The sequence below is a fragment of the Grampus griseus genome (assembly GCF_964374135.1).
Source record: "Grampus griseus genome assembly, chromosome: 4".
Classification (NCBI taxonomy): domain Eukaryota; kingdom Metazoa; phylum Chordata; class Mammalia; order Artiodactyla; family Delphinidae; genus Grampus; species Grampus griseus.
In genome coordinates this window covers 103,438,948-103,456,862 of record NC_138997.1, presented here as the reverse complement: position 1 = coordinate 103,456,862, position 17,915 = coordinate 103,438,948, and the positions used below count along the sequence as shown (strand labels likewise).

The following is a 17,915-nucleotide window of genomic DNA, read 5'->3' as shown; positions in this document are numbered from 1 at the left end:
CGCCCCCACCTGAGCTCTGACACCGGGGAGGGGTGGGGAGGAGGGCCCGCAAACCAAACATTTCATGGTTCAATGAACCCCTAGCCTGGGGCTCCTTGGGGCTGCCAGGGCTCTAAACCCCTTTGTAACAATTGCAATTTCCAAAAATAATAGATATGTAGATACACATAGATTGGTAGCATGGATACCATGAACTAGTGTGGCCTAGCGCACGAAGCTCCCGGCAGGCCTGAAATTCTGGGATTCAGGCTTGTGTGGTCTCCAGGAGTTCTCTCCTCTCTGGGAAACGCCATCCCCAGGCAGACACAATCCAAACCCAACATTATGGTGGTAATAAATAATGTCCAAGGGCTTCCAAGCAAGTGGGGCGGGGGGTAGGAACAGGGTCCCTAGGCCATAGGATGCCTCTGTTCAAACTAGAAAAAGGCGCCCCCCTCTGGGTAGACCCAGTCCCGCTGCCAGGGCGCACGTCCTGGAGAGCAGAGCCAGGGCTGGATTTCATCCTCCACCTGCCCCCTCCACGGGGCTCCCCAGTACAGGGCACAACTTGTACAGCCATGAGCGCCCGTCTGGAGCTGGGGCGCGGGGATCATTCGCTGCCTCATCCCAGGCCGGCTCACTGGGTGCCCGCGGCGGCCGCACACGTGGAGAGTGCCCAGCCGGGGAGGCAGTAATAAGGGTAATAGTAGGAGGGCTGCAGTGGCAGCAGCGAGGGAGGCCGCAGCACCTCTCCGGGCAGGTACTGTCTCTGGTCGTCGCGCACCAGCACCTTCACTGCCACCTTCTTGGCGGCGGGCGCCGAGGCCAGTAGGTCGGCGGCCATCTGTCGGCGCTTGGTCTTGTAGCGACGGTTCTGGAACCAGATCTTCACCTGCGTCTCGGTAAGCTTCAGCGACGCGGCCAGGTCTGCGCGCTCGGGCCCGGACAGGTAGCGCTGGTGGTTGAAGCGGCGCTCCAGCTCGAAGACCTGTGCGTGGGAGAAGGCGGCGCGCGAGCGCTTCTTGCGCGGCTTGGGTGCCACGGGCTCCTCCTCCTCCTCTGCGCCGCCCGCGGGCCCACCGCCGCTGCCGCTGCACAACGTGGGCACGCGTGCGCCTCCTGTGCCAACGCCGTCGTCCTCGACCCTCGGGCTGCGGTCGCCTGTGGACACAGTGAGAACAGAAACGAGACACTGTCAGTGCCGCAGAGGAGTGAGGTCCGGCCTCAACCGCTGTGGTCGGGGTGGGGGGCGGAAATACCCTTTCATGCCGCCGGAGTGGTGGGGTGGGCCTGGAAGCCGCGGGTCCGGGAGGCAAGTCTTAGAACCCTGTCCCACTCGCTTCCTGCAGCTAAGCTTGTTGTGAGCCGGCAACGAACTCAGCCGCTGTATCAACGCTGTGCAGCCAAGAGCCAGCTCCTTGCCTTCTCTGGGCTCCAGGCTCCTCGCAGCAATGTGGGCATTGGGCCTGAGCATCCTCGCACACCTTCTCCGCCCTCAGCCCTCAGCCCTCAGCCCTGGGGTTCTAGATGGCGTTTCGGATACCCTCCCTGGGTTCACCCGCCTCCCCACACTCACACTCACACACGCATCGTCACAGCACACACTTGTTGGCTGCGCGGAAAGAGAAAGTGGGGAGATGGATCCTGGAGACAGAAGTATTCGGAGTCTTACGCCCCCATCCACCCGGAATTTTGGGAGGGCTATGGCAATAGGCTGAGTCAAGGCCATGGGTAGGCTTCTCCCTCTCTCTTACAAAGGCAATGAAAGGAGGGCTGGGGTTGAGGGTAGAAGGGTGTCCCTGCTTCGAATCCTTGGACCCTAATCTGACGACAGCTCCTCTGCCTCTTCCCCGCTCTCCCCGCAGAACCCTAGCAGGGAGGTCCAGCACTCTGGCCTGCAGCAGATAATATTTGCTTGGGGCCAGCGTGAGGCCTACAGCACCATCCAGCCGACGGGGCAGGCACGGGGGTCTTTCTGACCAAATGACATGCCAGCTCGTGGTTGAGGAGGTTCCTCCCCCTGCTGAGTCTGGGATGACCTAAATCAAGCCCCTCTGCCTTCAGCTGGCTGCAGGGTTTGCCTCCAGCTCTTGGGTCCTCAGACCGGCACTGGTCTCCTGGGCCTGGGGTCTGGGAAAGCTAAAGAAACCCTCCTCCCGAAGCTCGGGCTCGGTTGGCCTTTGGCCCACTTGAAATTATCCCCCGTTACCTAGAGTCTGTCATACAGACTGAAGTAAGTCAGAAAGAGAAAGACAAATACCGTATGCTAACACATATATATGGAATTTAAGAAAAAAAAATGTCATGAAGAACCTAGGGGTAAGACACAGACCTACTAGAGAATGGACTTGAGGATATGGGGAGGGGGAAGGGTAAGCTGTGACAAAGCGAGAGAGAGGCATGGACATATATACACTACCAAACGTAAGGTAGATAGCTAGTGAGAAGCAGCCGCATAGCACAGGGAGATCAGCTCGGTGCTTTGTGACCACCTAGAGGGGTGGGATAGGGAGGATGGGAGGGAGGGAGACGCAAGAGGGAAGAGATATGGGGACATATGTATATGTATAACTGATTCACTTTGTTATAAGGCAGAAACTAACACACCATTGTAAAGCAATTATACCCCAATAAAGATGTAAAAAGAAAAATAAAAGAAATTATCCCTCGTTACCTATCTTTGAGCTGCGGGGCGGGCTCTGAGACCTCGAGCTGGGAGCATCTCTGATCTCTGGGCCAGGGCCCGGATACTGGCTACCCGAGGTTTCTGGGACCCTCGCTCTTCCCTTTCCTCGATTTTGGGGATTTGGAGACAGACTCTGGACTCAAAGCCAGGGTGCAGTGGTTCTCTCCCAGTCTGGTCTAAAGCACACTGCCCCACGACGTCGTCTGAGGCTATACCCCAGGACGCAACGTTCTGAGGAGTTTCTCGGTCCTCTCTCGGGCTCAGTTGCCAGAGGCTTAGAGCAGCCCGCGCCGATGCGCAGAGCTTAGGGTCTTGGCTAACCAGGGGGCCCAGGGAACAAGGTGCTAACAGCAGGCCCACCCCACTCGGCGTGGTTGCTCTCCTTGCCCAGCCCCTCAGCCCGGCCCCCTTCCCCGCGAAGCCTTAGCCGACCTGAGACGCTGGCCGACATCTCACTGTCGCTCCGGCCCGCGGCTTCCTCCTCCAGGTCCTTGGCTGCAGGAAGCTCACAGACCGGCTGGCCGAGGCCCAGGGTCGCCCCTGTACGGCAGGCCCCGCTGGCCCCCGGCGGGTCCGCGCAGCGCCGCCCGCCCTCGTTCTCCTCGCTCAGCGCCGAGTCCGAATCCCAGCCTCCCGGGCTCTCCGTGGTCCGCCCCGCAGCCGTTCTGGTCCCAGGAGGCGACGCCAGTAGAGAGTCCTCGGCGCCCGCCAGCGCGCCCGCGTCTGTCTCCCCAAAGAGCCGCCAGCAACAGACAGCGGGCGCCGCTGCCACCGCTGTACCGCCGGGTACGGGGCGCCCCTCCGTCGCGGGCAGCCCGCCGCGCTCCTCTTTCTTGTTGAGGATCGCCTGGATGGAGAAGGGCGTCAAGGTGTTGGCGCCGCGCACAGCCATCTGCGCCGCGGGCCGGAGCGGCCGGCCGGGCGGGCGGCTGGGGCGCGGGGCAGCTCCGAGCTGAATGGAGCGCGCGGGCCGCCGCAGCGCGAGTGAGCCCCGCGAGCGAGGCCCCTGCAGCCCACTCCTGGGCTGCCCAGCAGCCTCCGCCCCCCTCTGGCCCCGGATCAGCGCCGACCCTCACTCCCACTTCCGAGGCCCACCCCGCCCAGAGACCCCCTCCCCCCCAATCCAGCGCCAGAAGTTCTCCTTTCGCAGCTCAGCTGGATTATCTCATCGCCTCGCGCCTTTAGGGGCGGGCCGGGGTCTGGCCCTCGGAGGACTTGGGGGGAGGATCAGTGAGGCCCCTCTGCGGGTGCAGTCCCCTCCTGAGCGCCTCCGGGGTGCACGGCCCGAGTCACTTTTTCTTTGCGCCTCTGTCTCTTCCCCGCCTGCAGGATTTCGCTTCAGGATCGTCGTCTCCTTTCCCTGCTGGGCCGGCTCTTCCGGAGCCCACCCCCAGCGGCGGCGGCGACGACGGCCGCTGGATTCCGAGAGGCTCGGGGCACCCTTTTACCCCTTGTCTTGGTTTTATCTGTTTCTTCTCTCTTTCCTTCCTCAGAGTTCCACCGTAGCCCACCCCCCCACACACCCCCGCCCGGGTGTCATTCCTCACTGCTGAGGGACAGCCTCAGGCCACGCCCCTTCACTGGGCTGTCCCGGGAGCTCCCGGCCGCCCATTGGTTGGCTCTTGCTGGACGACGTCGACTTGAACAGACAAAACGCGGCACGCTGCGCGGAGAAAGTCAGGGTCTGACTTAACCCCTTTCCTCCCAAGCCTGGTCCTCGAAGCATCCTCCAGCAACAGAGAGGCTCACCCACCTAGACACGCTAAAAAACCACGATTCTTACCTCTACAGATGTAGCCACCTATTCTAGCACTTTTATGGAACACGATATTTGGTTGACTCAGATCTGGGAGGGAAACCCAAAGTTAACGCAGTTCCGTAAAACGCGCGTAGTTTCTGTTCTCTAGGGAGGTTTATCGATTCGAAGAATGAAATGCTTCTTCTTCTCCCCTTATACTTTCGCGGATTCCTCACTGGAATATTAATTATTTTCTCTGAAATAATAAGTGAATTAAAATCACTGTAGAAATAGTTTTCTTTCCTCACCGGATTTTATTTGTTTCAATTTCTATAGAAGAATTAAAAAGGAAAAGATGGTAGAGATAGAGCTAAAGTCAGGAGAGAAATTAGAGGGCATCTTTGGGAGAGTTTCTGGAAATTGCGCGGTCATTTCCCTGGGCTGTCAAAATTGAATGCACTTGGAGTTTGCTAAATTTTACACGAGGAAGAAAATTGAAACTTTGTTCTTTAAATATTCTGTTACTTGTGAGTTGAAAAAATATGTTTTTGTTTAAAAGAATATCTGGAAACTACCATAGTAAAGATTCTGAACTGATGACATTAATTCGCTTTAAAAAAAATGAGTAGTGCATTATTTTATGTAATAGAAGAAGCCAGGCTAAGAAACACAAATATTGTGGATATCTCAAAACATTTGTTGCCTATTTATATTATTTATTTTTAAATGAAGAAGTTGTTTAAGGAACATACTTCACTGTCTTCCGTAAATTTTACCAGAGATTTAAATTAAAACCAAATACACAATTTGAACCATTAAATACGTTTAAAGAACTGTGATTTTAATTTAGTAAATTGCTGAGATTGGTGTTTTTGGTGCCACTAAAACAAATAATATTCGCCCTTGTAGCTTTCTTTTTGGTAGTTGTTTTTCTACACCTCAGGATGAAATACATTAGTAGTTTTCAGGGTCAGTGGCGGGGGGGGGGGGCTTCACAGCATCTATACTTTCCAGCATTTCAGCCACGTGATGCTCTTTTGCATCCCAAATACACTACAGTGCACATCCTGTAGTGTATTTGGGGGGGGGAGCCTCATCCTTGAAGAGTTCATTGCCCATTTATAGCTCTTTACTGCTACTTCAGTTTTGAGGGAAAGGTGTTTAAATTTGGTGTCAGTAGGTGGCAAGTGTAAGGAACGGGATGCTCTTCAGGCCCAGAGGGGGAACAGAACAGATGCTTAAGAGGTTTCAAAAGAAATGTCCTTTCTTTCCTCCCGCAGACCTTCATTTATTAAGTTACACCCCTCTCCCACCACCCTAGACAATTTGTAATTACTCTCTGGGGGCGAGTTGAGGAGGAGATTGACTGACACAGGTCACCCAGAAGAAGAGAAACGGGCAGGTGTGAACTGCCTGTCGCAAACAGCCATCCCTTTGTGGGGTTAGGACTTGATGTGGACAAATATAGAATGACTCCGGACACACAGGCAGGCAGAGATGTTTGCGGGTTGAGTGACTGAGTAGTAGAGTGAATTTGGGGGCTATACAAAGACTTACTTGAATATATAACCACCACTTAGTTGCCCCTGCCCGCCAATTTTTTTTAAAGAACCCCAAATCAAAGTAGAATATACCCCTCGCCACAGGCTTGGATAGAGGTTTTCAAAGCTTAGAAAGATGCAATTCGGTGATTTTGAATTGTCCGTTTTTTGGTGTGTGCCCGGGGTATAAGAAAGTGGCCGCATTCCGAGTCTTCAGGAGGCTCACAGAGAGGGAGGCTCGTGTCATCTCGGGCAACTGCGGCGGTTAGTCAATCTTTAGGTCTGGGGAATGGCTGCAGGCAGGGCCGGGAGTTGGGTGTTGGCGGAGAGTAAACACACGGGTCTGGAACTACCACTAGAAGCTGTTGGTGGGGTTGGGTGGGAATGAAAAGGCTTTGGGGGCCGGTGAGAGGAGGTGGACGGATGCACAGAGGCTTCCCCGGGTACGTGCAGAGTCAAGGCCGGCGAGTGGGGGTGTGGGGCGAGGGCTCAGCAGGTCAGCGCATGTCGCAGGGCTGAATATCGCGGCGATAGGGGCGCGCCGGGGCCCCGCTTCCAGTTCATAAAGGGCGATTTGCTCCGCGCTTGACCGAGAGCTCCGGGGACCCACGGCTGCCTGACGGCGCCTGAGGTTCTGTGGGCGCCGCGCTCCGGCCTGGGCCGGCCCCGGGAATTTGCGGAGCTCCGGACGCCCCTCGGCCGGCCAGTCTTCGAGGGGGGCGCCAGGCTTGCTCTGAGCCGGTGCCTTCCTCCACGGCCCCTCGCTCAGCTCTGTCCTTCTCCTTTCCGACTTCCACCCTCGACCTCCCCTTCCTGCTCGTCAGTTTGGTTCCTGCGCGCCCCTACATGCCGTACCCTCCAGCCCCGGGAGCAGCCTCGAGCCGAAGCGCTGCCGGATGGTAGGGCTTCCGCGGGCCGCGGCGCAGCGCAGGATGAGGGTGGAAGAGCCGAGGGCCCCGGGAGGAGGCAAACCCCATTACTCGGGCGCACGCCGCAAGCTGCTACGCACGCTCCCGCGCTCCCGGGACCCGAGTCCGCAGGGATTTTCCTGTGGGGCCACCGCGCGCAGCGTCCCTGCCGCCCTCCACCTGCGCCCGGGGCAGGATGGAGGGAGATCCGGAGAGGAGACCGTCTGCTGTGCCCAGAGCGGCCCGAGGGCGAGCGCCAGAGGCTGTTTTGCAGTGGGAGGCCAAGCGCGTCTCTCAGCCGCCAACGGTGGTGACCGAAGTCACCTGCCGTCTCTTGGCCACGGTTTCCAGTCCCTTAAAACGAGGGTTTTTACCCGGTGCTCTCCGATGCCGTTGCTAAGTTGCCCGAGTTGACGGGCAGGGAGAGGATGCCGGTGCTGGCTCGCCTGGTAGGAGCCAGATCCAGGCAGGCCGCGCTCGGCACTTACCCTCTGTCCCTATCCACAGGCTCCCGAGGGCACTCCAAGCATCCGAAGAATCCCAAGCATCAAGCAACACGCCACTTTCCCGCCAGCAGACACTGCCTCCTGGGTTCCTAGGTCATCCATTTTCAGACCCCACCAGGATTTTTCTCGTACGTGGTCCAGGTATATCAGACCATTACTATAGGCCGAGGTAGTTTTATATTTAAACAAATGTTGCTCACCAACAATGTGCCGGCACCGTAGCTTATTGTTTTCTTTAGTCTACATAACCCTGAGGGTGGAGTGAATAGAAGACATTATTATCCCTATTTTACAGATGAGGAAACTGAGACTCATGGAGTTTAAATGATTTCACCATCAGTAAGCAGCTAAATCAGGATTCAAATCTGACTTTGTGTAATGCCAACCCAGCTGGGTTTTCTACTCTAACCGCTTTTTCTCATAAACCTTCATGTTTATTCTCATTAAATGTTTCCCATCGTCTTCCTTACTTATTTCTATGCTACGCATTCATCAGAAAAGGAACTTCGAACTTAAGGAAATCAAAGAAAGAATTAGGCAGGAAAATCTAACGATTTTTTCAGTTTCGTACTTTTGAAAATAAAGAACGCTAAGACCTGTGGATCTGAACCTAAACCTTGTTATGTAGAAGGAAAGAAATACGCCATTGTTATTCTAATTAATAAACTAAACCATGTGTAGAGGGAGACAGCAGGTGATGGAAGTTCCGTTGAGTTCAGAAATATGGGGACCTGGGTTTTGCTCGAGGCTCCTGAGATGCTGCGATACGTCCTCACGGAAGACATTGTTCCTTTGGAGTTAGTTTTCTTACCTGTAAAAAGCCAGATTTGGAAATCACCTCTCAGGCTTAAAAAGAAAAGTACCCTTTTCGCCTGGGTACAGTGGAGGACGAGCGCCACCTAGCGGGCACCTCTGAGGGATGTGAGGATATACCAAGGTAGAGAAGTAGTGTGATAAGTAGAGTCAAAAAGAGAATGTTGGTTTCATAAAACGGAATGTTTTTGCTCCTAGTTTTATGTTTCCACAGTCTCGTGTTGTCAGGGATATAATAACCTAGGTGTTCCATTGAAGAGGCTCAGCCAGACACAGTCCGGATCCCCACTGAAGACTCACCTCCCTCAAGGGGAGGGGGAAACGATGGGGGCGGTTGCAGTGGGAGCTCAGAGATCTCCTGGTCTAACATCTCCTTGATTCCTCTCTGCTAGCTCCGCTGACTGCCTTTCATGCAAACTGGACCCGCTGGATGGCGATATAAGGTACATGCAGTCTGTGAGATTTACTGGAGCCATAGGCAAGTTTTTCATTTTTTTCAGAAGCTAACTTTTCATGAGACTAATTGGGGTATTTCACCCTAAACATCAATAAGTTCTGGCATTGCAAACAAGTCTGTCTTGTCTCTCAGATTTTGTTTCTTCATTTGGGTTGTCAGTTAAGACAGTGGGTGGATGATGATGCTATTTGAGGGGGCAGTTAAGGAGAAGAAGAAGATCTGAGTGGATAAAGGGGAAGATGCTATGTGCTGTTACTTGTACTGAGTTTGAGATGCTTGTAAAATAACAAGCAAGTCTTCTGAATTTACTGTATTTCTGTCTCTAAGTAACTATCCTGAGGGCCTTCGTGGTGTTATGCAGGTTCCCTTATAAATTTTCCAGCCAATTTCCTTTTCTGTAGTCTCTTCCTATCATTTATTTAAAAATGTTCAACAAATATTTGAGTGCTTACTGTGTCTCAGCTACTGTTCTAGGCTCTGGGGCTCATGGCCCTGTAAGACACTACTCTCAATAGGCTAACATTCAAGTGGAGAAATATCAAGAAGCAAATGCCTGCATAAAGCAATGGAGGAAACATCAGATGGTGTAAGTGCTCTGAAGAAAATTAGAATGATCTGACAGAGGGTGATTTGGGGCTATTTAAAAAAAGAAAAGAAAAATTTTTTAATTTATGTTTTTGTTTTGTTTTTTCCAACTCCACGCCTCTAAATTTATGTTTTTATTTCAGTATAGTTACATTACTTTCAGGTGTACAACATAGTGATTTGATATTTGTAGAGATTATACTCCATTTAAAGTTATTATAAAATATTGGTTCTGTTCCCTGTGCTGTATATTACATCCTTGTGTCTTATTTATTTTACACTTAATAGTTTGTACCTCTTAACCTCCTTCCCCTATCTTGCCCCTCCCCCATCCCCCCACCCACTCCTCTCTGCACTGGTAAGCACTACTTTGTTGTATGTATCTGTGAGTCTGTTTCTGTTCTGTTATATTCATTTGCCTGTTTTATTTTCTAGATTCCACATATAAGTGAAAACATACAATATTTGTCTTTATCTGACTTACTTCACTAAGCAGGATACCCTCCAGATCCATCTATGTTGATGCAAATGGCAAAATTTCATTCTTTTTGTGGCTGAGTAATATCCCTCTGTGTGTGTGTGTGTGTGTGTGTGTGTGTGTGTGTGTGTGTACACCACATCTTCTTCATCCATTCTTCTGTTAATGGACACTTAGATTGCTTCCTTATCTTACCTATTATAAAAATGCTGCTATGAACATTGGGGTGCATGTATCTTTTCGCATTAGTGTTTTCATTTTCTTCACTTATATACCCATATGAACGATATGGTAGTTCTGTTTTTTTAAAAAAAACTTTTATATTTTATTTTTATTTATTTATTTATTGGCTGCACCATGGGCCTTATGGGATCTCAGTTTCCCAACCAGGGATTGAACTTGGGCCACGGCAGTGAAAGCCCTGAATCCTAACCACTAAGCCACCAGGGAACTCTCTCTATTTTAATTATTTGAGGAACCTCCATACTGTTTTCCATAATGGTTGTACCAATTTACATTCTACCAACAGCATACAAGAGTTCCCTTTTCTCCACATCCTTGCCAACGTTTGTTCTTTTTGTTCTTTTTGATGATAGCCATTCTGACAGGTGTGAGGTGATATCTCATTATAGTTTTGATTTGCATTTCTCTGATGATTAGTGATGTTTAGCATCTTTCCATGTGCCTATTGGCCATCTGTATGTCTTTGGAAAATGTCTATTCAGGTCTTTTGTCCATTTTTTAATCAAGTTGTTTGTTTTTTTGATATTGAGTTTTATGGGCTATTTATATATTTTGAATATTAACCCCTTATCGGTCATATCATTTGCAAATATTTTATCCCATTTAGTAGAGTGCTGAAACTTAATTTTATTTTTATTTATTTTATTTTTTTTGCAGTACCCGGGCCTCTCACTGTTGTGGCCTTTCCCGTTGCGGAGCACAGCTCCGAATGCACAGGCTCAGCGGCCATGGCCCACGGGCCCAGCCGCTCCGCGGCATGTGGGATCTTCCCGGACCGGGGCATGAACCCGTGTCCCCTGCATCGGCAGGTGGACTCTCAACCACTGCGCCACCAAGGAAGCCCTACTTTTATTTTTAATTAATTATTTTTATTGAGATATGTTTGACATATAACTTTGTATAAATTAAAAAAAAATAAATTTAACTATAGTTGATTTACAATATTGTGTTAGTTTCAGATGTACAGCTTCAGATTCTTTTCATTATAGGTTATTACAAGATACTGAATATAGTTCCCTGTGCTATACAGTAAATAACATTGTATAAATTTAAGGTATACTGCATGTTGAATTGATACATTTATATGTTGTAAGAGGATTGCCCTTGTAGGGATAATTAGCATCTACACATATTTATTACTTCTTTTTAGTGGTTGGAATAACTAAGATCTAATCTAGAAAGTTTGGTGATTATAATGCAATATCATCATCTATGTTCCCTATACTGTGCATTAGATCTCTTTTACTACTCATTGCATCCCCCTTAAGCATCTGTCCTATTGCCCTTCACATTCCCTGATAACTACATTTAATACCAGAGATTTATCTTTAGATAGGAGATACTAGAATATGGTTTTATGTCGGTGTAAATAACCCAATAGAGAAAGATTTTTTTTTATTATTCCAGTAACCCAATTTAAAAAAAAATATGTATTTAATTTTTGGCCACACCACGCAGCATGCAGGATCTTAGCTCCCTGACCAGGGATCGAACCCATGCCCCCTGACCCTTAGGAGCACGGAGTCTTAACCACTGGACCCCCAGGGAAGTCCCAAGAAGGATAACTGATAATGCAGAAGAGAAGAGAAAACTGCAAAGTCCTTGAGAAAGTGAGAGCAGTTGGTCTCTGGTAAAAGAGAATGATATAGATGCTTTTAGGCTGGTTACTGCGGTGACTGACAATGACGTAATAATAACCATGGTTGACATTTACTGAGCACATACTATGAGCCAGGTACTGTTCAAATGCTTAATGCTTATTACTTTATTTAGTTCTGTCAAAAAGTATGAGGCAAGCTGAGCACAGAGAGTGGGGCAGGGAGGATTAGGGGGATAGGGAGAAGGTGCAAAAAGCCGTTTGGGACAATGGGAAGGGACGAAATCAGGGTAGTTAGGTGGAACAGCTGAGCAGGAGTGAGGGTATATTTGAGATTCATGTCCATGACCTTAAAGTGTGACCCAAAAAAAAAAAAAAAAAAAGTGTGACCAGTTAGCACAGGTGTGTGCTTTTCTCCAGCAATATTCCCTTGCTCGGGGAAACAGAGAGACACACAGATACACACACACACACACACACACACACACTCACATAGCATAGGTTGGATAGATAGTTGGGCTACTCAAGGTGGGGCCATTGCTGGATCATTAACAAGAGCAGCCAGGAATTTAAGGCTGTTTGTGAGGGAGGGCTTAGAATCATGGAACCTAAGCTGGATCAGGGCAAAAATAGTGACTCAAGGAAAGTGATTGATCGATTTAGGATCAATGGATTCTTTTTTTTTTTTTGTGGTACGCGGGCCTCTCACTGTTGTGGCCTCTCCCGTTGCGGAGCATAGGCTCCGGACACGCAGGCTTAGCGGCCATGGCTCACGCGCCCAGCCGCTCTGCGGCATATGGGATCTTCCCGGACCGGGGCATGAACCCGTGTTGCCTGCATCGGCAGGCGGACTCTCAACCACTGCGCCACCAGGGAAGTCCGGATCAACGGATTCGAAGTCCTGAAAGAGTAAAACACTTGCTGGAGTCTGAGTGTGAGTATTAGGGTTGTGAGTTGGAAAGAGGAGTAGTCATAGATTTGGGTACTTAGTTGAGTTCCAGAGGTCCGCAGGTTATCAGTGACACAGAGGTGAAGGTTGATGCTGGTGGGTGGAGCATTGACTCCTGGGGGCACTGCCTGACTTCCCCTAGCTCCTGACACAGCCGAGTGACTCCTGATGTTCCTCTGAAACCCCTCAAAACCTTCACTCCTGTTCCTACCGCCTACAGGCCATCTGTCCTGTTCCTCATTGTGGAGACCCCACTGACCCACCAGGTCTGGCAAAGAACACAGAAACAGAAAAATGCACTATTTTAAAAAGATACTGTTCTCCACCTGTCTGGCTCGGCTCACATATTATTTCAGTCCTAAGTCCTTCTGGGAGTCTCCCATCCCTACCTGTTGTGACCTTTTCCTTCTGGAAACAAGGAAACCCTCTACTTTAGAATGATTTGCCCATGCCCCCAACCTGAGCACTTGTCTTTCATTAAACTGACTCATCTGGGCAAGTTGCCACTCAGTGATGATAAAGAAAGATGTGTGATTCAAAAGAGTGGCTTTTTTAGAGTAGCATTTCTTAAATTACAACCCTTTGCAACCTCTTTTCACATTTTTGCCCTCTGTGTGTATCCATCTATAATCTCTATTTACTTAATACCTTTATTTAAATGACTACTTTCCTTCCTTCCTTCTTTCCTTTCTTTCTCATTGAAGTATAGTTGATTTACAAAGTTGTGTTAATTTCTTCTGTACAGAAAAATGATTCAGTTATACATATGTATACATTCTCTTTATTATATTCTTTTCCATTATGGTTTATCACAGGATATTGAACATAGTTCCCTGTGCTATACAGTAGGACCTTGTTGTTTATCCATCCTATAAATAGTTTGCATCTGCTAATCCCAAACTCCCACTCCATCCCTCCCCCACCCCCCTCCCCCTTGGCAACCACTAGTCTGTTCTCTATGTCTGTGAGTCTGTCTCTGTTTTGTAGATAGGTTCATTTGTGTCTAAATGACTACTTTTTAAACTTGAAAAAATCTCATTTTTAAAAGAACATTTGTATAAATAACATAAATAACGTGAATATGTTCGTATACAAATATACACATATATGAAGCATCATTAACCTATTACCAAATATAATATTTTAAAAATATATGTATATAATGCTGATAGAACTGTGTTGATACACTAGCTCGATATAATAGGATGCTGAAGGCTCTGGGCCTGAGGTTGGCTCTCTGTCATAAGGACAGATTGACAAGAGCTAGAGAGACATTACAGCACACCAGCACCAACCTGAGACTTTCTCTCTGACATAAATAGAAAAACTAAAATGGAATTGATCCAACAGAAATGTGTAGGAAAGTTCCCCGAAAGATGTATGCTAGAATGCTCAAAGCCTCTTTTCCCAGTTTCCAAAAACCCTGAAACTACTCAAATGTTCATCAAGAGGAGGATAAGTCAAATGTTGTACATTCACAGCATAGGATACTACTCAGCCATGAGGATGAGCCACTCCAAGGCTGAAGGCAGCTGTATGGACGAACCTCACGAACATTCACCTGGGGGTCCCCAGTGCCTAGAATGGGCCTGGCACGTGGTGGGCTCTTAGCAGATATTTATTAAATGAATGGTCTCTTTATTCTCACACAACCTGAGATCAGAGGGACAGGTATCAGGATTTCTATTTACAGATGAGGACTCTGAGACGTAGAGAGGCCAAGTGATTTATTCAAGATCACACAGAGCACAGCTGCTGCATCAGGATTCCCTGCTAAGGCAGCCTGCTTGGTAAAATGTGTTAGCTCTCTAAACTTCCTCACTTACACAGCTGTTCCCTTAGTCTTTTAGCACAAATAACATATTTCAACTTCTTTTGCTGTTGTTAAATCATCTTCTGAGGCCTAATTTGGAGATGTTTATTTCCATTATGGGATATTTTGGACTGGGTTTTGAAAGGGAAAGGGACAGAAGACTGTGCTTTCAGAGAAAGGGGTTTAGGATAGGGGGGAAGCTTACTGGAGAGATTTATGTCGAGGAATTACAGCAAACTCTGTCATTCTGTCTGATAAGTGTGGCTAGAAACAGGAAAGGGAGAACAGGATATGGTGGTAGCACACGGGCTTAATGGAACATCAAGTGAACAGATGGGACTGAGCTGTCCTGGCAACTGTCAAAGGAAGAAGCTTGAGGAGCGATCCCTGCACAAAAGCAGGTGAACCAGGGCTGGAGACACGTGCTTCCTGTACGTTCAAAAAGGGCTCTTAGTGCAGTATCAAAAGCCCTCTCTTTAGAATCAATCCATATTTAGCTCAGAAGGAAGTAGGGGTCTGGGGGGCCGAGGGTGGATTAATTTATTGAGACTTGAATTTCACTTAAAGGTTGTTTTTTTTTTTTTAATTTTAAATGAGCTTATTTATAAAACAGAAACGGACTCACAGACTTAGAAAACAAACTTATGGTTACCAAAGAGGAAAGGTGGAGGCAGGGGAGGGATAAATTAGGAGTTTGGGATTAATATACACACACAATATATAATAGATCAACAAGGACCTACTGTATAGCACAGGGAACTTTACTCAGTATTCTGTAATAACCTATATGGGAAGAGAAGCTGAAAAAGAATAGAAATATGTATATGTATAACTAAATCACTTTGTTGTCTACTTGAAACTAACACAACGTTATAGATCCACTATACTCCAATATAAAATAAAAAAGAAAAAAAAGTCTGAAGTGACCAATTATATGTCCTTTTAAACTCCAAGAATGCTTACTGGGGAAAGAATCTTTTTGAAGGATCAGAGGACCCCCAAGTGACAGGGATGAAATAAAAAACAATGTTTGAGGGTAAACAGAGACACATGAGCCCAAAATAGGAAAAGGCAAATTCTTGATGAATACTTCTTTAGGGATGAAAAAAATGTTATTTGACTCTTTCAAGTAAGACTTGTTGAAGAGTGACAAATTGTTTTCTGCAAATAAAAACAACTTTGAGCTTTGATGATATACTTATTTTGAAAGAATGACATTTGCAAAAAAAGCATGGGACAGATTCTGCCAGTGATCAGAAGGGGCACATTTATTAAAAGCTAATGGAGAAGCTGATCCTTCCGGAGATAAAAACTGAGTGAATGAGAACACAGATGATTTCTGCAGAGAATGTGAAAAATGTATTTGGAGTTTCCACTTTAGAAAGCATGGCATATTAGGTATTTGTCAAGGCTCCACTGTAGCAAAACAACCAGATGCTAGACTAATTACAAACTTGAATTGCATCCTTAAAGTGCAGTGTTGAGCTTGCTACATTATAAGGGAAATCCACAAGCCAGTTGTTCTTATATTGAAGTTTAAGTATGTGTAGTAGGGTGGAATAGAGTTGAGTAGTCAGAGGTGTGGCTTTGCCAATTATTAAGCTATCGTCTCTTAGCTTCACATCTACCTTCTATATTCCATGTTGTGTTGGCTGGGCTGGGACTCGGCAAACCCCGCTTCTTCTTAGCCAGATGGCTCTCCAGGTTCTTTCTGCCGATTTGGGGCACTAAGCACAGACTAGGAGGCTGAAGTTGGAGAAGGGACTTGCTTCTCCTTGTTTGGTCACTCTTGTTAGCCTCCCCCCAGCAACGGTTCTTCGCTCCAGCAGTGGCAGCTGATTGCAGACACAGTTGGCTCCAATTTCCCATTTTTCCCCCACTCTAGGACAAGCCACCCTGTCTCGCCAACCCGGCCACACGCCTCAGGGGTCTGCTCATCACCACTGCTTGGTTTCTTCTTCAGTTTCCTACCAAACTCCATCTTCTCTTTCTGTTCCCCAAGCCAAGCAGTGATGGTGGTTGCTTTCTGAAGTTACTCTGTATCATGTCAGGATTACTCTTTTGGTCTTTAGTCCTCTAATAGCTACTGAAACCAATTGCCAATATTAAATTATTTATTAAAATAACTGATATAGTTTCTAATAGCTGACTGGACCATGATTGAAACGGGTCTGAAATGATTTCCTATAACGTAGTAGGAAGAATATGGCTCTCAACAGGCCTTCAATCCAGCACTGAGAGCTGCTCCTGAGAAAGAAATAAGGTGACCTGGAGTTAAAAATTCTTGTAAATTTGCTAATGATTGGACCCTAGGCAAACAACGAATGGTGTTTGCTAGTGGGAGAGTTGATACTTAGGAAGTGCTTTCAACAGGACGTACCTGGTCTGTCCAGGATTGCTTACAGCAACAATACAACAAAGAAAAAAACCCTTTGGAATCTATTGATGTATGGGGCTTGGCTCCTGGGAAAACATCATGCAGGCTGTGTAACCTTCTGAGTAGAGATGTTCAATGACTGAAAAGACTTTTTCCTATGTAAGAAGAGTAGCTGCAGGTATTTTTTTAGAGACTTCTTATATTAATCTGGGCACATGTGCATCCTGATGAGAAAGGACCAGGGAAGTAAATTGGCTACCCTGGATCTCCATGCTTCATGGCACCAAGCAACTACTTATATCCTTGAAATTATGAGTAAAGATTTGTGCTGGCTATGGTCTCTGATGAGTCTGATTTGACAGTTGGTCCTTTATGGTATTACAGAGGCCACTTCTCATAATGCTACTGGGGCTTCATCAAAATACAGCAGTAAACAAGCAAGAGGAAGATGGGGGATGCAGATCTGAGAGGTTCCCAAAGATGAGAGTGGTGAAGGGCATCCCCAGGATGGTGCGAGGAGAGTCAGGATGAGATGGCGGCCAGCCCAGACTGGAGGTGTGTGACTCAAACGACTAATAGGCTGAAACCTGCTTTCAGCCAGATCCTTCGGCCATGGAGCATCTTTTAAAATCTAGTGGTAACTTCGGGTTTGGCCTGAATTCTTTTTTTTTTTTTTTGGCCTGAATTCTTTAGTAGACTTGGCTTGCCTGGGTCATGCACTGATACACCTCTTGCTTTCTTCTCTATGCTCTAAATGTGAGAGGCAACACATCAAAACTTAGATGTGTTTGATCTTGAGTCTTAAGACACAACAAGATCTAATTCCAAAGTGAAATTTATATTCAATTACATTAAAATTAACGACAAAGTACCATAAAGAAAGTGGAAAGATAAACCATCAATTGTGTGTGTGTGTGTGTGTGTGTTGTGTGTTTGTTTGGAGGAGTGGTATTTGCAACACATTTACATGAAGGTTTATTATCCAATATATAAAGATATATATATTTATATCTTTATATTAAATATATAAAGAATTCCTACTAGTCAATAAGAAAAACACAAAGAACCAAATGGTAAAATGACATGAACAGGCATATCACAAAAGAAGAAATAAGGATGGAAAATAAACACATGAAAACATATTCAACCTCCTTATAACCAATGCAAATAAAGATCACAATGAGATATTTTACATCCACTAGATAGGCAAAATCAAGAAGTCCTATATTACCAAATGTCCAGTGA

The 17,915-nt window shown here is 47.4% G+C and overlaps 1 protein-coding gene across 1 annotated transcript; it reads right to left on the bottom strand.

Moving 5' to 3' along the window:
* Window positions 1–616: 616 nt before the first annotated feature.
* Window positions 617–3,557, bottom strand: NKX3-2 (NK3 homeobox 2; the record flags this gene model as incomplete). The annotated part of the gene is made up of 2 exons (XM_082653152.1): window positions 617–1,140; window positions 3,098–3,557. The coding sequence occupies 2 exons, from the start codon at window positions 3,555–3,557 to the stop codon at window positions 617–619; spliced, it is 984 nt and encodes a 327-aa protein (XP_082509278.1).
* Between the last annotated feature and the right edge of the window lie 14,358 nt (window positions 3,558–17,915).